This window comes from Felis catus, chromosome B4 (genome assembly GCF_018350175.1).
Source record: "Felis catus isolate Fca126 chromosome B4, F.catus_Fca126_mat1.0, whole genome shotgun sequence".
In the NCBI taxonomy this organism is placed as follows: Eukaryota; Metazoa; Chordata; class Mammalia; order Carnivora; family Felidae; genus Felis; species Felis catus.
In genome coordinates, this window is record NC_058374.1 from 28,202,735 (window position 1) to 28,226,618 (window position 23,884).

At 42.1% G+C, this 23,884-nt stretch overlaps 1 protein-coding gene across 27 annotated transcripts in view; it reads left to right on the plus strand.

Moving 5' to 3' along the window:
* Positions 1 to 23,884, plus strand: part of SVIL (supervillin) — a 234,045-nt gene that overhangs the window by 144,017 nt on the left and 66,144 nt on the right. For 21 of the 27 annotated variants that reach the window (XM_045061074.1, XM_045061078.1, XM_045061072.1 and 18 more), the window contains 4 exons: positions 2,579 to 2,636; positions 2,752 to 2,903; positions 5,741 to 6,380; positions 22,414 to 22,494. In XM_045061074.1, coding sequence (XP_044917009.1) covers positions 2,629 to 2,636; positions 2,752 to 2,903; positions 5,741 to 6,380; positions 22,414 to 22,494 — 881 coding nt within the window. In that variant the 5' untranslated portion in view covers positions 2,579 to 2,628. The remainder of the gene's footprint in view (positions 1 to 2,578; positions 2,637 to 2,751; positions 2,904 to 5,740; positions 6,381 to 22,413; positions 22,495 to 23,884) is intronic. The other 6 variants (XM_019834143.3, XM_019834149.3, XM_045061082.1 and 3 more) reach the window with 1 other exon arrangement.

Here is a 23,884-nt window from a genome sequence, read left to right on the forward strand (position 1 = left end):
ATTGTGACCATCAGCCTGATCCCTTCTCATAGTCTTTATAGAATATTGAGACGGGTAGGGAATGGCAGTAGGAAGAGTATAGTTCTGTTGGGGGTGGGGCATTGGCATAGTCCAGTTCCTTCTAGAATATGTGAAATAAAAAAATGACAGGAAGCAATTTGTTAGTTATCTTTCTCTCTGTACTGCTGGGATCTTTTTTGGGGGGAAGAGGATCTTTCTTTAAAAATGTCTTTAGTTACATTAATTTCTATAGAAAAATTTAAAAACTAAAAATTTAATGCAATAAAAGTGATTTTCACAGTCTCAAATTGGGATTACAAAGTAGATCATAACTTTTTCCAATAGAAGTTATAGGACACTCTGTATGTTAAATTGATATTTGTATCCTTGTCTTGGTCCATTTGGGCTGGTATAACAAAATACCATAGACGGGGTGGCCTCTAAGAGAGCAGAAATGTATTGCTCATAGTTCTGAAGGCTGGAATCCCTAGATCAGGGATCCGGTGTGGCTGGGTTCTGGTGAGACCCCCCTCGTGACTTGCAGACCGCCAGCTGCTCTTTGGGTCTCACATGGGAAGCGGTGAGGAAGTTCTGTGGGACCTCTTTTAGAAGGGCACTAATCCTACTCGTGAAGGCAAACAATCATCTCCCAAAGGTCCCACCTCCTAATACTATCAGTGTGAGGATTAAGATTTCAACATATGAATTTGGTGGCGGGGGCGGGGGGGCACATAAACATTTAGACTATAGCATACCTAGCTGAAATGCTTCGCGTGGAGGAAAGTTAAATGGCGTTAGGCTGTGCAAGACCCTATTATACCCTGTTTCTCAATTACGAGTGTGATGCATTGAGTTTGAAACCTACTTTTCAGAGCACTTGGAATTTGGTTTCAATAGCTTCTTGAGCAATCATATGAAAAAACATGACCCCTTTCTCTTCTTGGGGCTTAAATAATTAATTGATACTGTTTGGCTTATATCATCCTTGAAAACAGTTTCAAAATCTGCACTACCGGTCGTTAAAGTTTCCTCACCATAATCTCACTGGAGCTAATTGGTTAAGTGGGAAGCTGTTATTAGTCAAGCTTTCTCAAAAGGCTGCATGGCGGGATGCACCATTATCATTATACCCTTGTCTTCCAAATAAGAACATAATTAACTATGCAGAGAAAGTATACCCCTGACTCCAGCCACTCTGTTTCCTGGGAAAACCACCTGAGGGAGAGACTTTTATGAAGCCAACTATCTCAACAAAAGTCAATCTAAAATTTTAAGGTGGTTATCATGTAAAAATAAATAAATAAAACTAGGCTTGTGTCTCTGGAGACAAACGGCAATATAAAAGGGGTGTGGGGGTGTGTGTGTGTGTGTGTGTGTGTGTGTGTGTGGTTTTTGACTCATTACTAAAAATGACCACTTTAAAAAAATAAAATGGAAATTGAAGTAGCTGAAAGTTAAATTCCAATATTCAGGGGCACCTGGCTGGCTCAGGCGACTCTTGATCTCAGGGTGGTGAGTTCAAACCCCACGCTGGGCATAGCATTTACTTTAAAAAAAAAAAAAAAAGGAAAAGAAAAAATTAGAAAATACTTAAGCAGTCCAGTGTGCCTCCTTTGAGTTTCTTCTTTGACCCAGTCTTTCAAAATTCTATGGGCCGCCAGGGCTATCAGCGACTCTGTGGTGTTCCTGGGTCCTCAGTAGGAACCACTCAGATGAGCCTTTGTGAATTCATGGGATTGAGGAGGAAGCAAGAAGAGAGACCTTTATTCTCCACCAAATGTGTCCATTTCTCCAAAGAAACAATGATTTGGCATCTCGGTGATATCCTTATAGTCAGTATCACACGGGACCCTCCTCACCTCAGCAAAACATTTGTCTGCTCATCCAGTGTCTCCAAGAGAATTGGGGTAATTACCTTATCCATCATCTACCCAAATTATAGCAGGAAAACCATTGTTAGCGTTTCCTTCCAGCGAAAGCCGGTGAGGGGAAGCTTAGGAACCGGCTTAACCTAAACTACAGTAAATGGCTGTCGGCTGCATTAGGTACCACTGGGAACACAATCCAGTAGTCACAGAGCTCTCCAGGTTGTGTGATGGGACCAAATAGTGTGAGACACGTGGTTGGAGCTTGCTGATGGGCATGTCGAGGTTCTTGTCCTTGTCTCTACTTTTGCAGACTTTCGAAGTTTTCCATAATGAAATGCCATTAGTATTGAACCCACTAACAGTTAACAACAGATAGATTCTGCTTGCTGAAGAGATCTTAATGTTCAGGCTTCCTCAGACTCTCCTGGATGGAACAGAACTTGTTCCTATTAATCCATTCCTTACTCATGGTTTTACGCCTTAGCGCAGCCTGTGAAGTGCATGTAGGTGCATCCCATTTGGTGTCTGCTCTTCGGCACTAGAAGACAACCACCAGAAGGACAGGAACTGTGTCAATTTTGCATATCACCGCTACATAGAAGCCAAGAACAGAAACATTAGTTCAATAAACGTAGGTTTCGCGAAGGAGTGAAATGAATGCATGACCACTGAGTACTGGACTATCTTCATTCTTCTTTGTTTTATTTTAGTTGCAGAATTAAGAAAAATCTTTGAACCAAAGAGGAAAGAACTTTTAGAAATGAAAAGGTAAGATATTTCTTGTACCTAATTAGAAAGTCGAAAAGCTTGGTGAAACAGTATTCCCTTTTCCCTTAGAATTGATTTCCATGGCTCACTAGGCCCTTTTTGTTGTCTTGCACAGAAAAGAAAGAATCGCCAGGCGCCTAGAAGGAATTGAAACGGACACCCAGCCCATCCTCTTGCAGAGCTGCACGGGGTTAGTGACCCATCGCCTGCTGGAGGAAGACACGCCCAGATACATGCGAGCCACAGACCCGGCCAGCCCCCACACCGGTGAGCGTGCCCGCCTGGTGGCCTGTGATCAAGCAGGCTGCCCGAGATGTTCCACAGAGCCTTTTTTATCCAGTGCTATTCGAAAGTGAGATACTCTGCAAAGACGAATTGCGTAGATGTGCTGATTAAATACACGCGCTTGTAAAAAGCTTCAGCCACATATGTCAGCTCTGTCCTGCCTCATAGATGTGGTCCTCTGGTGTCGCAGCAGTAAGAAATGATTCCCCTTGGCACACTGTTGGGTAATTGATGATGTCATTTCCCCCCTTGCCTGGGACCCGTAAAGGGCAGGAACTGTGTTTCCCTCTTGGTGTCCTCAGTGCCCTGGCACCAGACCTGTTGCCAGAGATCCTCAGTAAGAGTTTGTTGGAGGACTGAATGAGACACATTTTTACAGAATCCCCAGGTCCCCAGCACAGGGCCCGGCTGCTCGTGGCAGGTAGCATTAGAAGTAAACCTGGACCGGGGCGCCTGGGTGGCTCAGTCGGTTAAGCGGCCGACTTCGGCTCAGGTCATGATCTCGCGGTCCGTGAGTTCCAGCCCCGCGTCGGGCTCTGTGCTGACAGCTCAGAGCCTGGAGCCTGTTTCAGATTCTGTGTCTCCCTCTCTCTGACCCTCCTCCATTCATGCTCTGTCTCTCTCTGTCTCAAAAATAAACAAACGTTAAAAAAAAATCTTTAAAAAAAAAGAAGTAAACCTGGACCTTGAGTGGGTAGGGCTCTTAGTGTGTGTTTATGCAACAAAAATTCTATTTAAATTATTGTAATACATGTAATTTTAATACATGTATTGTAATACATGTAAATTTTAAATTCTATTTAAATGTAATACATGTAATACATGTAATTCTATTTAAATTATTATAATACATGTAATTGCATACTTATTTCCTGTTAAGCAGTATTTCAAGCATAACCTACCTTTTTTTTTTTTTTTTTTTTTTTTGATCACTGTCAATGTTTGAACATCGGATATTCAACGTGGCCTTGGAAGAGGATGACCCACCTGGGGCTGTTCGTCCCACCCCATCCCTGGCTCTGTAGCTCTGTGCCCCTGCTGCTGCTTATAGCCCTTGTTTCTTAGTTTCTTCCTCAGAGGGGCTGTTGCTCTCACTTCATGATGTGATCATTTCACTTGTCTAGAGTTCCTGAGCTTCTATGGCCAGAAAACTAGACAACTACGATTTTTTAAAATTCCATGAAGAATCAAGACTAGACAGAGTACCAAAATTTATGGCCAGAAATGAACGCTAGTGTATATAAAATGTGAATCTATGTATTACCATGATAATTTAAGCTTCACATATTTGTGAGAAATGGAAGACTTCCTTAATAAAATGGTACTGGGAAAATAGGTTATTGTGCAGTGGGAGAGGGGACATAGCCCTCTTCTCACTTCTATAAAACACAAAAATAAGTGCCAATTAGTCATATGATTAATTTTAAGAAAGTAATTGGAAAACATAGGTGAATATTTAATTCAAACTGGATGAAAAAGGACTTTCAAAACACAGAAATAGCTGCGGAAATCACACATGACCAGGCCAATTGACTTGACTACATAACAATTCACATCTGTACTCCAAAGAAAATCTAAAAACTTAAACAAGTTTGAAATATTCATGAATAAGATTAAGGTTCATGGTCCAAAAAAGTGCACACAAACCAATAAAAAAGGACAGTAGGAATCAGTAAAATATAGAGCAGTAAGCTTGATCAGATATTCCAGAGGAGAAAAAACAAATGGCTAATAAATAATTGGAAAATGCACATATTCTCTTTTTCTAGTAATCAAATGATATTTTGTAATTAACACTCAATGTTTATAAGAGAACATATATGGCAGATTCAAGTGCAAATTGATGCATACTTTATAAAATTAATTTGACAGTCTAGCAAGTATCTTAAAATGATATACTTTTTTGATAATGCAGGTATACGTTTATGAATCTTGTCTGTTGTGATAGTAGTCAGAAAATCATACTGATTAAAACTTAGAAACAACGTAAATGCCCAGGAATATGAGAAGGGTTATCTTAGTTATGGAATGCCTATTAGACGGAATATTACGAAGCCTTAAAGAATGATGTCTCCAAAATAAGATTTCCAAATACAGGAAAATGTTTCAGACCAAACATTAATGGTATATAAAACATAAATTATTTTATATAGAAGGAAAGAAGAAGTCAATTTTCTAAAAGACAAGAAGGAATACATAGAAATATTTGGCAAATTATCAATTTATCATAATTACATGTTAGTGATTATTGGTGATTTAGGGTTTTACCTTCGTATGTTTTCATGTTAACATGCTAGACATCTTCTGTATGTGTGCAACAGTTGGAAAAATACACTAGTGTTACACACACACACACACACACGTACTCCCCCCCCCCCCCCAAGAACCTGGTACATATTAATATTGCCCACTATTGTTCTGGTTACTATCAGATCCTATGAAACCACAATGTCATATGTTAAGTTACAGCAGATCAAGTATCTTTTCTAGAGGGTTCTGGCCTCACCCATAAAATGCTAAACTCAAAAACAGAAAGGTAAATAAGTAAGAGGCAGCAGGCTGGAGCGAGGGGCTGAGCCTTGGTGCGGCCGGGCGGAAGGCGGCTTACCCCGCCAGGAGGCTCTGGCCTTCAGGTGTTTCCCTGCAGACCCCGCACCTGTTCGGCAGCCCGGGTCGTCACCGTGGCTAGATACACCTGTGTGAGACGCGGGCCCTGCGCCGCGCGGGCGCTCAGGCGTGTGCTGTGTACTGAACAGCGTGCAGCCGGTGCGCGCCTGTACTTGAACTCTGTCCGTGTTCCCCGTGTGGTCCCCTTGCAGGCCGGTCCAATGAAGAGGAAGACACTTCGGACTCCTCGGTGGAAAAGCAGACCCGCTCCAAACTCTACCCAGAAACGCCGGGCGTCCATGCTGACGCCTCCTGTGGTTCGGCTCTCATGGACGCCCCGGCTCTTGAGTCCAAAGCGGAGAGAATCGCCCGGTACAAAGCGGAGAGGAGGCGGCAGCTGGCCGAGAAGTACGGGCTAGCGCTGGATTCCGAAGCCGACTCGGAACCGCTGTCTCGATACACCAAGTCCCGCAAGGACGCTGATGCTGCCGACAGAAGGGGAGGGAAAGGCGACAGGCAGGCCGAGCCGGGCAAAGATTCGAGCTCCCTGTACTCCAGGCCCTGCGTGGCCGAGTCCAAGGACTATGCCCTCCACGGGAGTGACGGTCTTTCCGACACCGAGGTGCTGCTCAACGTGGAAAACCAAAGACGGGGGCAGGAGCCCAGCGCCCCCGCGCAGGCCCGAGACCTGGCCCCCACGGTTGACGGTTCCTCATCCTTCCAGTTCTCCGGGCGAGACTGCACCGCCTTCAGTGACGTGCCAAGGTCCCCAAAGCAAATGCACGCCGTGCCACCCGCCTCCCCGAGCCACTCTGCCGGTGACCCTCCACTCCCTACGGAGGCGCGAGCCAGGTAAGCGATCAGCGCACGCTCAGCAGCCTTAACATCTTTGCTTTGCACCCCCCTTTGTCAGGGTCTGGGTATTCTTGGCATTCTGTGGAGGGTTCAACTGGTGGCAGGAATAAGGTGACCTAAGAGTTTTTGTTTCCACAGTATCAGAACAGGTTCTGTCAAAGCAGGAAGCTTCAACTTCTTTTTAAAAATGATCAGCTCAACAGGTGTCTTGGGGACCCTTTCATGGGAGCCTCGCTTCAGGACCCTTCTTTTTACTGTTTCCTACATGCCTTTAATAATCGTCTGTTTCTTCGTTTTTCTATAATTATACCCAAGACTCCTTGGTGATTGTGTTGCTGTCATTTAAGATCACAAAGTATAAGGACCACCACTAACGCAGTGGACGGGCCTCAGTTTAGGGTATGAAGTGTGACTGCAATATATACTGAATATAACTGGGACGTATAGCTATGCAATTACATCTGCGAGCTAAGAAGGAAGCTCTGTGGAAAAGCACCTCATTTCAAAGACCAGGCGTTAGGTGTAATTTGTAACGTGTACAAAGAGAGTAGCTCCCATTTGGGAAAATCAGAAAAGGTATAAGACCAGAAACTCAAATGCCAGAAGAAAATGTGTTTCTAAATGTAAATGTAATTTAAATTTCTATTTATAAATGTAAATGTAATTTAAATTTCTATTTATAAATGTAATTTAAATTTCTAAATTTAGATGTAATTTAAATTTCTAAATTTAGATAAAATTTCTAAATTTAGATTAAATTTAAATTTTGGAGTCTAAATTAAATTTAAAATTTGAGATTTAAATATTTAAATAGAATGTAAAATGAGAGGTTTAAATGTTTAAATAAAATTTAAATCTCTAAATTTAAATATTTAAATTTTCAAATTTTAAAATAAATTTAGATGTTTAAATTTAAATGCAATTTAGATATTTAAATTCAATACATGTGATGACCATATTTAAAATGCAATTTACTTAAACATCCTACTTTAAAGTTTGGGGTAATTGTCTGGGTCGACTCCTGAATGTGTTTTTCAGTCCAAATAAGCATTAGCTTCCCAGGTGAATTGAGGACTTGTGAGGATCAAGCAACTTTATTCTGGAAAAGAAGAAAGAAAATGTATCGGGAAATACTCCTATTTATTTCACACTGGGACAGAGGAGTGAATGTGGTCCTCTTTAGTGGCAATCGTACATCTAAAACAGTTTGTTTTACTCATGGGAGTTTATGGAGCCAGACTTGTTCCTCCTCACTTGATCATCCACACCCAAATATTTAGAGATGTTAGCTTCTTAGAGAGTTAAATACCTAAATCCAGATACGAGGTTCTGAGGGCCTTTGTTCGGCCTTTGGACTTTTTGAAGTTTGGGGACTGTGACCTGTCGTCTCTTACTTTGAAATGAAAGTCTGTTGTTTGGGAAGCCTGCATTTCATAGTAGAAAAAGTGTTCTTGCCTTAGTCTCTATCAAAGCAAACTCTTCATGTGCTTCATGAGCAGGACAAAGAAACCTAACAGTCTAACTTAAAAAGGAAATTAGAGATTTACAATTACATGAGTTTTAAAAAGGTAGGAGCCTAATTGTTGATTGCCGTATTATGAAAACTTGAAGTTGTTAACACGGCATCCGGGTTAGTCATCTACATCACATATAATAAATCCTCCGTGAGTTCTTGAATCAGCTGCAATAATAACAAAAACTTGGTTAAGTGCTCCAGGTAAAAAGATAGGATACTTAATAGTTTTGAGTGAGTTAAAATCTTAATATTAAAAAATGTTCATAACGTGAAATATTTTTTAAAAATTTTTAAGTGTTTATTTATTTTTGAGAGAGAGAGAGAGAGAGTGCGAGCGAGGAAGGGGGACAGAGAGAGAGTGAGACACAGAATCGGAAGCAGTCACCAGGCTCAGAGCTATCAGCACAGCCAGATGCGGGGCTGGAACTCGTGAACTGTGAGATCATGACCTGAGCTAAAGTCGGATGCTTAATGGACTGAGCCACCCAGGCACCCCTATGATGTAAAATCTTAAGAGGTGTTTCTTTCTCAGTTATTTGGAGAGCCATTACTTGTAAGTTTCCATAAGCCTAGCTCAGTCTCTCAACACTGGACTTTCACAAAGAGAGGATTAAAAGAATTAAATTGTAAAGGAATTCTTGAGGAGGCACGCGCTTTATTTATGTGTTTTTTAATTAAAAAAAAAGGTACTGCTTTATTTATGTATTTTTTTTAATTAAAAAAAGGCACATGCTTTATTTTTTGCAGCCATTCAAGGTGTACGATTCTATGATTTATAGGCAGAGAAACACAAATCATTTCATATATATTAGGAAAATACTGAGATATATTTGCATTAAAAAGGGTGGAACATACTGTGTGACAAGTATGAAATTAAAAAGTAAATTAAGACATATGATAAAATAAACAGTTTGGAGGTTCCTCAAAAAGTTATGGTCCAGTAATTGCACTATTGGGTATTTAACCCAAAAAGGTGAAAACACTAACTCAAAGGGATACATGCACCCTTATGTTTATAGCAGCATTATTTACAATAGCCAGATTATGAAAGCAGCCCAAGTGTCCACAGACAGATGAATGGGTAAAGAAAATGTGATACATATATAGTGGAATACCATTCAACCGTAAGAAAGAATGAAATCTTACATTTGCAACAGCATGAATAGAGCTGGAGAGTATAATGCCAAGTGAAATAAGTCAGAGAAAAACAAACACCATATGATTTGACTCATGTGGAATTTAAGAAACAAAACAAATGAGCAAAGGAAAAAAGAGAGAGAAACCAAGAAACAGACTCTTCACTGTAGAGAACAAACAGATGGTTGGGGAGGGGAGTGAGGGGTTGGGTGAAACAGGTGATGAGGATTAAAGAGTGCACATATCATGATGAGCGCTGAGCAATGTTTGTAATTGATGAGTCACTATATTATATACTTGAAACTGATATAACACTGTATGTTAAAAAAGGATTTATTTTGTAATGAGTGCAGTAATTCATCTTGTAAAGATGGATTTAAATGGATTAATATTCTGCTTAGATGCTCTTTTTCTAGAGCCAGGAAATTCGGGTGTCAGAGAGCCATTGTCGTCTGATTTCCATTTGGGAGGAAGAAAGATAAAAAACACTTTGTGAATTAGGACAATAACCAAAGAAATCTTGGTGACTTAACCATAAATGAAATGTCATCTGATATGGAAATATGCAACAGAAAAGTTTAAGGAGATTAAGGAGTGATCAAAAAAACTGTCTGTAGATAATGAAGTTATTTTATACCACATGTATTTGTGGATGTGTTCTAGCACTGAGATGGAATATTTTTCTCACTGCTGTACTATATGCTGTCATCACCCAGCTCTGCCAAGTATTTGGGCTGTTAATTTCTGAATTAACTCCTTCCCATTGCATCGTTTTATTTTGTGGTCACTAGAAGAGGCTGGTTTTTCTTCATTACTTAAATATGGAATACATCACTCATGAATATACCATCAGGGACTTGCTAAAAATTCAACTGTGAGCCAGACATCACATGCATGGCTTTCATAGGTACCCATATACGCTAACACATATACACATAGAACAATCATTAGTTCTTGTACCATTAAGAGCATTCTAAGCTCAATAACAGTCTTAAGGGCAATATTTAGCTGAGCAGTAAATTTTAACTGATTAGAATTATTTAATGTTCATTTGAGCATTTATATGATGAAGAAAATATGTACATTTGTCACAAAGTCTTTAGCTCAGAAATCCCGTTAACTGCCCGGGAGTTCAGGTACATACTTCATTCTGAAACAGATGGACAATATGTATATTAACAGAATAGAGCATAAGACACCTCTTTTTAAATTTTTTTAACATTTATTTATTTTTGAGAGAAAGAGCATGAGTGGGAGAGGGGCAGACACACACACACACACACACACACACACACACACACACACAGAATCCAAAGCAGGCTCCAGGCTCTGAGCTGTCAGCACAGAACCCAACACGGGGCTCAAACTCACCAACAGTGGGATCGTAACCTGAGCCAAAGGCAGACGCTTACCTGACTGAGCTACCCACGCGCCCGGAGCATAAGACAGCTCTTAATCCCCATCCCCCAATCCCGACAAGACCCTTATATTTAGAATTTCAGCATTGTGTTTTCTAGAGAGGTAGTTTTGCTGATATGAACCATTCTTTGTTAATTCAGCTATTATGAATGTTAATAAAATTCAAAGGGACCTGGGGCGTGTGGATTATTCAGTTTTAAAACTCTGAGCTCCTGCTACTAATAGAGATCCTGAATGCAGAATTCTTGCTGAATTTGCTACTTTTTGTACCTCTTACGTAATTAAAAAAGAAAGAAAACGTACCGTATTCGTTACGTCTGTGAGGGGAGAAAGTTAATTCCCAGGGCCCACACCTGCTCTTTGCCTGAGCGTCCACTGTGACTCCCTGTTGTCAGTGACCTGGGTGTTGGGCAAAGAAGAAAATTATACTGAATTTCCCAGTGGTGATCCGCTCTAGAAAACCCTTTTTTATTTGTTTTCATGACTCCACTTCTATGCTGGCCAGTCCTTCTCCCACTAAGCAAATTGTATCATTAGCAAATGAACATGGTATGCAGAGGCATCACTGAAATTTGACCTGGGGAGGGCTGCCATTGGCTGATGGTCCTTTGGACAGGGCTCTGATGACACCAGACCTGTGGCTTGGCTCAGGAAGCTAGACCAGGGCACCCTCCGCAGTGTGCCTTTTCAGAGACATGGTGACAGGCAGACTCAGCCAACTGAGAAGGAAAGAGATTTAGGCTATGCTGTTGTAATTTATTTCTGATTGTATGTGCTCATCTCCCAGGGAGAGGTTCAGTCTAAAAATGGTCTTCAGAGCCTCAAGCTCATTGTTTTCCTTCTTATTTGTCCGTTAACCTGACCTGACAGATCTACAAGAGGGGGAGCCTGGGTGGCCCAGTCCGTTAAACTTCTGACTCTTGGATTCAGCTCAGGTCATGATCTCACCGTTCGTGAGATCAAGCCCCACATCAGGCTCTGTGCTGGCAACATGGAGCTTGCTTGGGATTCTCTCCCTCTCTCTCTGCCCCTCCCCTGCGTGAGCTTTTTCTTACTCTTTCAAAATAAATAAACATTAAAGAAAAAAAGACAAGAAATGTCTACAAGAGAGTGGTATAGAGGGGAAAAGCTGCCGCTGGCCATCAGCATTGGTTCCTCAGCCCCTGTCCCTCCAGGGCACGAGTGTCCCTAACACAGGCTCCAGGTCAGGGCAGATGTCCCGGGAAAACATAGATCTCTAAGACCTAGGTCTCTAAAGAAGAGACCTCTGGGTACTCTAACAGGTCACATAGCGGGATAGAACTATTTTCACCTTTCAGCCCTTGTACCCCCAAACATCTCTTCACCCTGCTCTATTAGCGTTTGGCTCTTAAAATATGGTCAACTCACTCCTATTCTGTTTTTTCTTTTTCTTCTGTTCTCACTGGCAAGTATCACCTTATGTTCACTGAATTAAATATGAATATGTCACACAAGATGCTAGCTGGTGTGTCCTAAATTCAAATGTCTGCCAGATTTTAAATGCAAAACTGCGCCTGTACACACGCGCCCTCACGCACTTATATGGCAGCACACAGACACAAAGCAATCATTAGCATTTTTCCCAAACAAGCAACTCGAAGCAAGTAAACTGTTCATTTTAATGAGATGCCTAAGTTAATAACCATTCTTCTTAAGCTGAATACTGTTGTATAATTAGAAGCTGTTATGTAATTAGAGCTGGACACCCACAGGGTGAAACTAATTCTACTGTGCTGGATTTTGACTTCACTTTGGCAGCAGGAAGCACTTTTTAGCCTGTTGACTCTTAGCAGTTACAGGGAGTTAAAGCCTCTCTCTCATTATATACTTAGGGATACAAACCACGAGCAACTCACGACCTCTATGACCGTTTAGGGTGAGTTGCCGCATCATAAGAAAGTTCTGTTACACCCAAGGTCACCATCTCCCTGCTCTCTTGTCCCCAGTGACCCTACGGCCCTCTCCCATGGGAGTGACCTCTGCGCTATGGGGATGTTGGCTCACCCCAAGACCCCACAAGAATAGATACCCGACGTTAAAGACTTGTAAATTCTTAGAAGCAAAAGTAATCCTGGAGATTATTTAAAAATCTCTTTTCTACACGAAAAAAAAATGAAAGATTAAAGAATTTAAGTGATGGGGTTAGGACCACGTGGCTACTTTGACAAAGCTGAGGCCAGTATCCATCACCCGTTTATTCGGCCACTCAAGTTCCCTGCATCTGTCAAGCTCTTTCCGTTGTGTCTGCTCTCGTCGTTTATGTCAGTTCTATCAGGTAACACCGTGGAAAAGCAAGTGTGCTGGTTTCGCCCTTCGAAGGTTAGAGGTTTTTAGGAAAGAAGACCGGGGGTATTAGAGAAACAGTTTATGTGCATTTACATAAGGTACTTAAGAACTTTGCCCTTATAAACAAAATGAAAACTTGTAGTTTAGTAGAGTTCAAACTCAGTAGGCATCCACGTATCTGTGCATACCTCGTCAGCATTGGTTTATGGATTAATTTCAGCTCTGAGGTAGTTTAGCTAATCATCGAAGAAAATTATATTGGATCTCCTGTGTGCCGGGCACTGTGCTCCTAATTGGCTATATTATTTTTTTAAAAAAGTTTCAGAAATAATTACATGATGGGGTAAATAAGGTTCTAGAGATCAAGGTTGGGTGCCATGGGAAAATATTGATTGTATACCAATTTTCCTTCTGTGGAGATGTGGTCAAGTTGAACTAAGTCCTTAAAGATGTGGTGAGTCTGCTAGCCATGGAGGGGAGGCTACTCCCAGCACAAAGGCACGAATGAAGACTTAGAAGGAGGGGGTAGGATGAGGCCAAGTGCCACATGGGGAGCAGTCATGGGGCACCTCAGATGACACGACAAGGCATTTGGCCTTCACTTTGTGGACAACGGAAAGTGAAGCGTTTGAAAGCAAGGATGATCGATTGTGTGTTTTAGAAAGATCGTTCGGGAGGAATGTGGAGGGTTGGTCTGAAGGAGAATTGATTCCAGTTAGGGAGACCACTGACGTGGTGATTGCAGTTACCCAGGCATGAGATAATGAAGTCTGGGCTTCTAAGTTGAGCTTTGTCATTAACGTGGCCCTTGGCATTAACTTGGCATTTCATGAGATAATCTGGAAGATATCAATGATAGGCTGATCCTATTTCTGGAGGAGGGATTGTAAACAAGTCCGGTGACGGTAAGGGTAAGGAAAAGAGTGGAAGGAAGGATGGAGCAGGAAGGGAGACGGGAGAGAAGAGAGCACGTGTACCTGCAGTAGGGTTGGAAACTAACAAGATGAAATTTAATCAAGCCCTCTACTTAGAGGGGGAAGAAATCAGTGTACAAGTTCAGGATTGGGAAACCTGATTTAATAGTAGTTCATGGGAAAAAGACCTAGGAGTTTTAGTTGACAGAAAATTCTTTATGTGACTGCCAAATTGGCTGGTCCAATCTTGGGGTGCAGTGATGAAAGTAGCCCAAATAATCCTGGTCCCTCTGTGTTGTGCAGTGGTCAGATTACATCTGGGTATCTCATTCTAATTGAGCTGTTGACAAGTGAGAACATATCTAGAAAAGTCTACTCTCCTGTTTGCCCTGCTTTCTTGACCTTTCCAGGTTTTTATAAACTTCTCCCTGTCGTAATAGAAACTAGAATCATTTTTGGAGTCTCTTACACATTCTCTGGTGCTTAGACTCTCAAACCAGTCTGTTCTCATTATCAGATTGTCATTTTCCCAGTGTACTTATAAGACCGAAGCTTGGCTTGGCACACGGAGCCCTCATGTTATCAGCCTGGCTTCTCAATGGTGATGATTCTGCCAAAAGGGAGAAGAGGAGGGAGAGGTCACAAACCAAATGAGGAGTCTCACAAATATAGTTTCACCTGCACCTCTTGTCTTAGAGCCCCATGCAGACAAGGCTGACATGCCCAGATTTACCAATTCTGCCAGAATCCCCCGAACATGGCAGCATGAATTTGGTATTATGCCACTCCATCAGATTGGTAAGGATGATCCACTAATAACATTACTTTAGCACAGGCCTTATGCAAAGGTTACTTCCCTTCTGTGACTCATTTTCATGTCTCTCCATCTCCGCTACTGCCTGGCATCTGGCACATAGCAAGTGGATCCATAAATCATTTTTGCATGAACGTTCTGTTGTTTTCTGTACTTTCTTGAAGCGTCACCCAACAGTAGTAGCGATACTTGAAATAGCTCAAAATCGCAAACTGTTTATCAGCCCACAGCCCGTGAGGGACTTGTGCCTACATGTAAACCGTGGGCCCTGTCCTTCGTCAAGAAAGTACATGCTATGAACAAAACGTCAGCTGACGTAAACAGCAGGCTTCGTGATGTTGTCCTTGTCCACTCCGGTGCAGGCCTCTTATCTAATCACAGGCCAGCGACACCAACCAGAAGAACATGCTTTGAGGAGCACCTGTTTATACCTCTTTCCACTTGATCTGAGGTCAGAGTTCTTGCAGATGATCTTGAGTCAGTGTGCTCGTAAATACTATTAAACTACGAGTGGGAATCGTGATGTGGGGGAACAACGTGGAGGGATACTTCTGGGGCCTTCTGAACTCCATCTCCAGTCCTAAATGGCTGATTCCAGGTTAGCCTCACAGCTAAGGCAGCGAAGTCACTGGATCACTTTGTACTAGCAGTGGTGGGTAGGAATCTAAGTGGGAGCCAAGGAAATACAAATCCAGCTGGGAACTGGAAGCTGGAGCCACTTTGGAAGGCCGCTTCCAGCACCTTCCTCAGACTCCAGTGCCTTTATGGATAGTTCTTTCCGTCTGCACACACCTTCTGTCATTGCCCTCGCTTGCCTGAGGCCTCAGCATTTAGGCATTCGGTACTGAGGTTAGTTCAGAGAGAACCTGAAAGAACTCTCACATATTTATCCTGTTTCTGCCCCAAGAAGACTGTATTTCTACCTTTTTGTTACCCATGAAATCCTCACTTTATAATCCAATAGTGACATATTTGTTAATTGAGGAATAATTCACATCAAAATGCATACATTTTCCATTTAAAATGCACCAACTCAGGTGGGTGAGTTTGTGGAAACGTGTAATGATTACCCCAGTTGAAATAGAAAAGATTTACATTGATTGTTGACTCTGTTTGCAAGGACCTAATTTAGCTGCCATAGCCTGATGGTGTCATACACTCAACTCATGTTGTACAAAACCAACCCTTCTCGTTGTGCCTAAGTGACTCAGTGGGTTAAGCATCTGACTCTTGATTTTGGCTCAGATCACGATCCCACGGTTGTGAGTTCAAGCCCTGAATCAGGCTCTTTGCTAACATTTAGAGCCTGCTAGGGATTCTCCATCTCCTTCTCTCTGTTCCTCCCTGACTTGTGTTCCTGCGCGTGCGCTCTCTCTCTCTCTCTCTCTCTCTCTCTCTCTCTCTCTCTCTCCCCCCCCCCCCCAAAATAAACTTAAAAAATTAAAAAAAAAACCTTACTTGGTTGATTTTTTTTTTTAACCAAGTTTTACTTACTAAAAATAGTGAAGCATAGCATTAAGGAACACTCATTAAATAACAGCATCGATTTAATGTTTAAAGAAAGAAAATGAACTTAAGGCATCATTGCCACTATTCAGATGTGATCTCTTTTTTTGTTTTTAAACTGACCTGGTATTCTACTACTTCTCCAAAACAGTGGCCCTTTGGCTGTAGAAATAAATTTTGTACTTTTACAAAATGATAGACTTTTTCTCCTGATTTTGGACATCCCTTAGCCACCTGTCAGTATTACAATCAGGCTGTACCCTGTGGTGGTGGAAAACTGAATCCAAAAAGTCCCATTATGTTCCATCGTTTTGGAGTGCCTGTGAATCAACCAAATCAGTTTTATAACTTTGACCCACCATTTCGGGGAGCCATGCATTTAATTCGAAAGGAAGAATTTGCCTTCTCTACCAATGTCAGCACTTAAGAGTGACCACTCTGGGTTGTTTTCTGCTCTTTACTAGGTTTTTCAGCCTCGCTGGGCTTTGGGGAGAAAATTTGAAGGAAAGAAAGAAAAAAGACCTAAGATAGGTTTTGTGGAAATGACTGGCCCACATTTTCATTTGGTATTTATTCATTTACACATATTTTTGCTTTTAAAGAATGAAAAAAAAGATACTTGCATTTAAAAATTCCATGAACTGCACCAAACATCTGTGTCAAAGTAAATAAATCCCTTAATTGTGACTGCTGTCTAGATCGATTATAATGCTAAACTGAATTATGTTTTTTAGAAGTCTTAAGTCTTTAAAATATATTTTTTGAGGTATAATCTATGTACAGTAAAATTCACTGTTGTTAGTCAACTTCTATGAATTTCGACAGATATATAAATTTGCATAACTATCACTACAATCAAGATACAGAATCGTTCAATCAGCCCAAAAATTCCCTCTTGGTCAACCCTTCCCACCATCACCAGGTCCTGCCAACCAACCAATAGTCTGTGTTCTTCACTATAGTTTTAGATTTTTTAATATGTAAAATCATATTCCTTGACTATTTCATTTTTGTTAACTCAAAAAAGTCATATAAGAATTTGATGAAATTATTTTTTTTTAAAACCAGAGAAGAAATGTTAACGTCGATCGTTTATAATATCATCAGAAAGGGATCCATCTTGGATGATTGTGGTGTCGACTTGCAAGGTAGTTTATACAGGTTGATTTTACATTTCAGATTCCCTAGTGACTACTCAGCATGCAATGAAGTCAGGTGCGCACGCTTAAATTCTCTTCCTTGGTGCCGGCATTGTACCCGTGTCAGGGCTGACACGTGAATGTTGACTATCGAGTTGATATTTAGCTGTTGTGATGTTGAGCTTCAGAAGTGCCTGTGCAAGTGGGAATTAGGTTGTGTGAATTAGGTGTCATGTCACATTTTCATATTTTGTGCGTGCTAGAGGAGGAGGGGCAGCCGGGGACCCAGTCAAGCTGAAGCATTCCCTTGGGCCTCAGGGTATGTCTGATTCTTCCCACTTCACGTCCAGTATCACCTGCTCTCAGGGTATCCCTCCCATGAGTTTTCCTGTTTCCAAATGGTTGATGCTTCCACACATTTTCTGCTCTAGGAGGTTCTGGTGGGGGACGGCGACCAGGCTTCACGCACCTCGGCCAAGTCTGGGCCCCTGCATTTCCGCACCCCCCCCCACCCCGTCCTCAGCAGTGAGTGCTCTCTGAGCCAAATTACTCTTCACTGCCAGGCTCCTTTGATTCCGTGCTGTGCATGGGGAGAAAACAAAAAACAAAACAGAGGAAGAGGATAATTGGGTTTTGCAGGATTTACAGGTAGTTGCCAGGCCTTCTGCTGAAGGTGGGACAGGCACGGCTGAGAGACCAACATCCAGTCAGGGTGGTGGGTATGGCCAGGACGCCCTGGTGCCTTCCTTGCTCAGCCCCAGAACGCGTGAACACCTGCGCCCCAACTGAATCGTTTCTCATTCGAGCCAGGGAGGGGTTCCTCTTTCATTTTTCATTCATTTTCCAGAATACTGAAGCCTATAGCTCTGGAGGAGCTATGTAGGCTCAGGGATCTCACAGCACTTGAGTTCAAGCCCCAGCCTTTTATATACCAGCTTGTGATCTGGGGCAGTTAATAATACTTTTTTTTTTTGTACTTTCCTTTATTCATCTATAAAATAAGTATAAGAATACTTTCAAGGGCTGGGGCACCTGGGTGGCTTAGTCAGTTAAGCATCCCACTCTTGATTTTGACTCAGGTCATGATCTCGTGATTTGTGAGTTCAAGCCCCACATCGGGCTCTGAGATGCTGATGGTGGGGCGCCTCCTTGGGATTTTCTCTCTCTCCCTCTCTCTGCCCCTCCCTTCCTTTTGCACGCTCTCTCTCTCTCTCTCTCTCTCTCTCTCTCTCCAAATAAAGAAGTAAACTTTAAAAAATAAAAATAAAAGAACACCTCCAGGGGTTGTTATGGGGATGATCATTCAACAGTTCATCCATCCCACAAATATTTATCGAGACCTGCTCTTTCCCACACACTATTCTGGGTGCTGATGATATAACAGTCTTCTCTCAAGAAGCTCATCTGCCCCTAGTGAATCTTTCTCCCCTAGGAGAAACACAGCAAACAGATAAATATGCAATGTGACAGATGTAATACTTACCACAGCTGTGAAGAAACTTCAAGCAATTCAATGAAAGCAGAGAGAGAAACGATTGGCACTTGTTATTCGATATGGAATGGTTAGGAATGGCCCTCTGATAGGATAGTTGTTGAGCAGAGAGTGACATTGAGTGAGGCAGCCATGCAGCCATTGGGATGGGTCAGCCTAGGCAGAAGTAGCACCTGCAAAGGCCTGAGTGGACTCTGTACGGAGCCTCTGAGGTGGCAGGACCTGGGGTGGGGAGGGGAAGAAGAGGTGGGAGAGGAAGGGTGGGCAGATCAGGGCCAGTCTGCAGCCCATCACTGGGCTTTGGGTTTCACTCAGAATGATATGCAGAGTCATAAAAGGGATGGAAAGAGGAATAATGCTAATAATGCTAATAATGCTAATTTGAAAACAGACCATAGGTGGGCAAAGATGAAAACAAGTAAAATAACTAGGAAGTCATCTTAGTAATCTGGGTGAGAGACGGTGGCAGCTTGAACTAGAAGGGCAGCAGCAGAGCGGGTGAAAGGAGTTAGGTTTTGGAGCTAGCCAGTGGAATTGCCGATAACTTGGATGTGGGGTGTAAGAGACACCGAGGAATCAAACGGGAGGGTTGATTTTTTGGCAGGGCAGCTTGGAGCGGAGAGTTGCCATTTGCTGAAATACAGAAGGCTCCAGGGCAGGTTGACTTTGGAGGGCGATCAAGAGTTCCGTTTTGGGGCATGTTAGACTTATGATGTCTATTGGGTAGACAAATGGAAGCATCAGATGGCCAGTTGAGTCCAAGAGTCTGAGTTGAAAGGGAGGTCGGGGTGGAGGTAAACAATGAGAAGGTGGTCAGCGTGGAAGTGAAAGCCCACTGGGAATATTAAGGCACTGAATGTCAGTGGAGGGGGAGAGGAGCCCATCGTGGGCACCCTGAACTCCAAAGGTACAGATGGTGGGGAGAGGCGGAGACTGAGAAGACTGCGCCAGGTGAAGGGAGCAACTGCCTGTATCTGATGCCGCTAGTGGGTGAGGAAGAGAAGAACCAAGGAGTGAGCACGTTCTGTGCGACAGCGGCAACGCAGGTCCAGAACAGCCTGCAGGCAGAAAGTGCCCACGTCAGACTGTCTCCCCAACTCCTCTCCTTATTTTCTGGTTTGGATAGCAGAAAAGATCACCCAAGTAAGTGCCTCAGCCAACCGCAAACATCCTAGTGTCCTACTGTGAGAAATACTGTTCTAAATCACTCCTGCTGTAAATTTACTTAAGACACACTGATCCTCCTGGTTGAAGCTGGACCCATGTTCCTTAAAATCACATGACTTGTGAAGTGGGCTCTGTATGTCTTATCTCTAAAATATAAAAGCATGGGGCGCCTGGGTGGCTCCGTTGATTAAGTATCCAACTCTTGAATTTGGCTCAGGTCATGATCCCAGGAGCCCCTTACTGGGCTCCACGGTGCGTGTAGAGCCTGCTTGGGATTCCCTCCCTCCCTTTCTCTTCTCTCTCTGCCCCTCCCCCACTGGCACATGCACTCTCTCTCAAAATAAATAAACTTAAAAAAAAAAAATAGGGGCACCTGGGTGGCTCAGTTGGTTGAGCATCCAACTTCAGCTCAGGTCATGATCTCATAGTTCATGAGTTCGAGCCCCGCATCAGGCTGTGTGCTGACAGCCTGGAGCCTGCTTCCGATTCTGTGTCTCCCTCTGTCTCTGCTCCTCCCCCACTCTCACTCCGTCTCTCTCTATCAAAACTGAATAAATGTTTAAAAAAAATTATAAAAAAATAAAATATAAAAGCAGTAACTCAGAGATGTCAGTACAACATTGTCTAGGAAGAAGGAAGGAGAGGAGGAGCCATGTTCTTAGCATGATGCCTTCGCATAGTTTTGATTCTTTCTCATTACATTCATACGTATCATACATGAAATGTCAAAATTTGAGTATTTGCTACCACGCTAGTATTTACTTGGTTTTTTGGCTCGTTCTATACCAATGGGGTAATGAATAAAGGGAGCCCAGCAAGTCTCCTGTGTCTGTGTGTGATTTTCATTTTGCAGATACTGACCCAACATATTCTTAAGCCCCTGATCAATTTTTTTTTTTTTTTTTTTTTGGTGGGGCTGACCAAGTTCTAGGCTTATCAATGAAAGTCATGTTCAGAAAGTTGTATAGCACTTCTTAGTTTCAAAAGCACTCTCTTATACAAAACACATTTGAGCGTTAAAATAATTTTGTGCGGGAGGCATATTGTATTAAGTTGGTGGTTTTCAAAAGCAGATTGATGCTGCTTCCTCTTTTCTCGCTGTATCCTGTGCTAGAGTGATGGCCTCCTGTCTTAGCTGCAGATGATAGGCTAACTATTCCTGTGTTGAAAATTAGACCAAATTTGACAGTTGGAAACAAAATGGCTTTGCCATACACCCAAATTTTTTGTTTGCTACAGACTAAATTGCTGTAATGCTGGGGAAAGGGAGACTGGGCTGATCGGTTTGGGTGTGGAAAGACAAGGGAATGTCCAAGCCTAGTACAGGACAGATTTCAGTGGTCACAGAAAAATGTATACTAGTGGTTACAGACTGGTTCTGGCCTGTCAGCTTAAACTAAAATGGTTTTAGAAAATTCAGATCACTTTATTATCATTGTCACTCTATTTTTTTTTTTTTGGAAATTGCTTTGAGCTCAAATGTGTTCCCAACCTAGTATTCAAGAACTCTTACAAATAAGTTGCAGTTTGGGGCTGGTAAACATTTTAACTAGCGTGTAGAATTTTCTTTTTCTTTTTCTAAACAATTTTTTTTAGAGAGAGCAGGGGAGAGGGGCAGAGAGATCATGGGAATTTTAAGCAGACTCCACACGCACCATGGAGCCCAGCATGGGGCTCGATCCCACGACCCTGGGATCATGACCCGAGCCAAAATCAAGAGTTGGATGCTTAACCCACTGAGCCACCCAAGCGCCCCTCCTTTTTCTCTTTCTACATTGTTAGGTGATACAGATCAGTAGTGTGACTGTTCCTCTTGTGATTTGCTTTGCATGGTTACCACAGGGTTTTCCTGGCCTGTCCTAAAATATCTTCAGTGTGGCATAATTTCTTCATCCCATTCAACTTGGTGTTATATCCAATCGTGTGTTGAGGAATGAATGCGTAAATCATATGTTACCTTGCCTACCACAGTGTAAGTTTTTTAACGGCTGGGATGATGCCTGAGTCAACTTTGTTACTTCTCAGAACCTAGTCCAGTGCTTCCTACATAGAAGGAACTCAATTAACATCTATTGAATTGACCTGCATCAGTATTGGTAATTGTTAATGTTGGTTGCATTATTCCGTGACAAATATAAAAGGAAAATGTCTAAGAGCAATTAAAGCTATGATCTTCTTGAATTTCCTTTTACTTATTTCCTTTATTTGATATGTGTTGTTTTGTATGGGTACTATTTTTATATTTGGCTATTTACCAATATACCTTAACAGAACTTCTAGATTATAAATTGACATTTAATCCTACTCTCACAAGAAAATTGTCTGGTATTTGTGGGGACAGGGTGACTGGAACAGACTCCTAATACTTGCAGATTACTTGAAAAATGCTTTATGTGGTGGCTTTGGATAGATTTATTTCTATCTCTTGAGATTAGTGGGGAGCCACACGTCCCTTGTGAAATAAATACAAACCTCCGACAAAACGTGCCTATACATTTTCAAAAGCCAGGATTATTCTTTACTTAAAAAACAGCCTTTAGGTTTTACATTATAATTGTCTGCACATATGTTGACATTTGAATAGACATTATCTGAAGTTTTGTCTTTTGTACATGATAGTACCGGGAAACCCAAATATGAGTGGTTTCTCCAGAAAGATTCCGAAGGGGACACACCTTCTCTTATCAACTGGCCTTCCAGGTATATCCCAGGTTGAAACTCTCGGCTTATGTGTAGTGAGTGCTGCTACCGCCCCTGCTGACTTGCCCGGCTTTTCCACCCACGACCAAACTCTAACTCTCTTCTTGCCCTCGGTTAATCGCGGTGCGTTTGAAAGTCATGTGTTCACAAGGGGCTGCGGGAAGTTACGTTTGGATCGTTTGCTTTTCTCCTCCGGTCACCCTCGATCCCTGCTAATCGTATTTCTCCCTCTTTTGTCCTGTTTCTGAAAATCGTTTTGATTACACTTCTGGCCTCTCTCCTCTCTCACCCGCCCGCATACCGTCAAGTGGGGGCAGTAGTGAGGACTGGGCTGCTCTCCTCCTGAGTCACACTAACTAACCAGCTCGCGTCCCATCCTGGCAACACCCCCTCCGCGCAGCATTTCCAGCCTCCTGCTTTTCATGTCTCCTCGTCTCCAAACCATTAGTTAATTCTCCACAGTTGCACTCGGGGCATTGTGGTTTTAAAGGCAGACAAAAAAACAAAAAACAAAAAAACAAAACAAAAAAGTTTCATTTCATTTTTAAGGTTGGGGGCAGGGAGAAGCAGAAGGAATAAGAATGAATAAGTCACTGGCAGGACAAAGCACCCATATACTGAGTTTCTAACAGTCACTTTGTCCTCAGCTGAGGACAACATTCAGATTGTCTCTGATTAGAGGGACACATTCCACAGGAGAACTTGAACCACATTTCAGTCTTGTTTTGATTAACAAAGCTTATAAATATGAAAACCTCCAACACTGCCTAGTCTCTGGGAAAAATAACTCCGAGTGCTTTTTTTCCCCCTCCTGAATAGTTCATGATAACTGACTTTTATATGTGTCCTTGACTTTTTTGAATGAAATATACACAGATACCTTGCATCCTGTGCTGAAAACATGTAGGAGTTTATATCAAATTTAGCAGGGTGCGTTTGTCATTTAAGGAAACACTCTCTTCCAAAACTGTCCGTCATAAATAATTATTTTTGCTGACTGATCTTTAGCAAATGAAGGTTGAGGTTCCCTAAGAAATCACTTTTCCCACTCCAAAAACGTGTTTTACTTTTTAAAGATGATTACCAATTAGTAATCCCCTTCTTCACCTGCTTCAGTGGTTTCTCATTTCTCACTACGTGGCTTTACAAAAAGTACAAATGAGTAGGAGCTAACACTAGTAAGTGTTTACTCTTTTGAAGAAGCTTTGAGGCTTTTAAACTGGATTTCGGTTTTGCTCTTAGATACTTAAATAGCTGGAAAAGCAAGCCGAGCGATCCCTTTTAAACTAAGGGCCTAATAGCAATTCCAAAGGGGAGAAAACATTCGGTTCCTTAGTTCTTTCAACAAACACCTTTTCTCTAACATTCTTCTCGGTAGTAATTGTTGTTA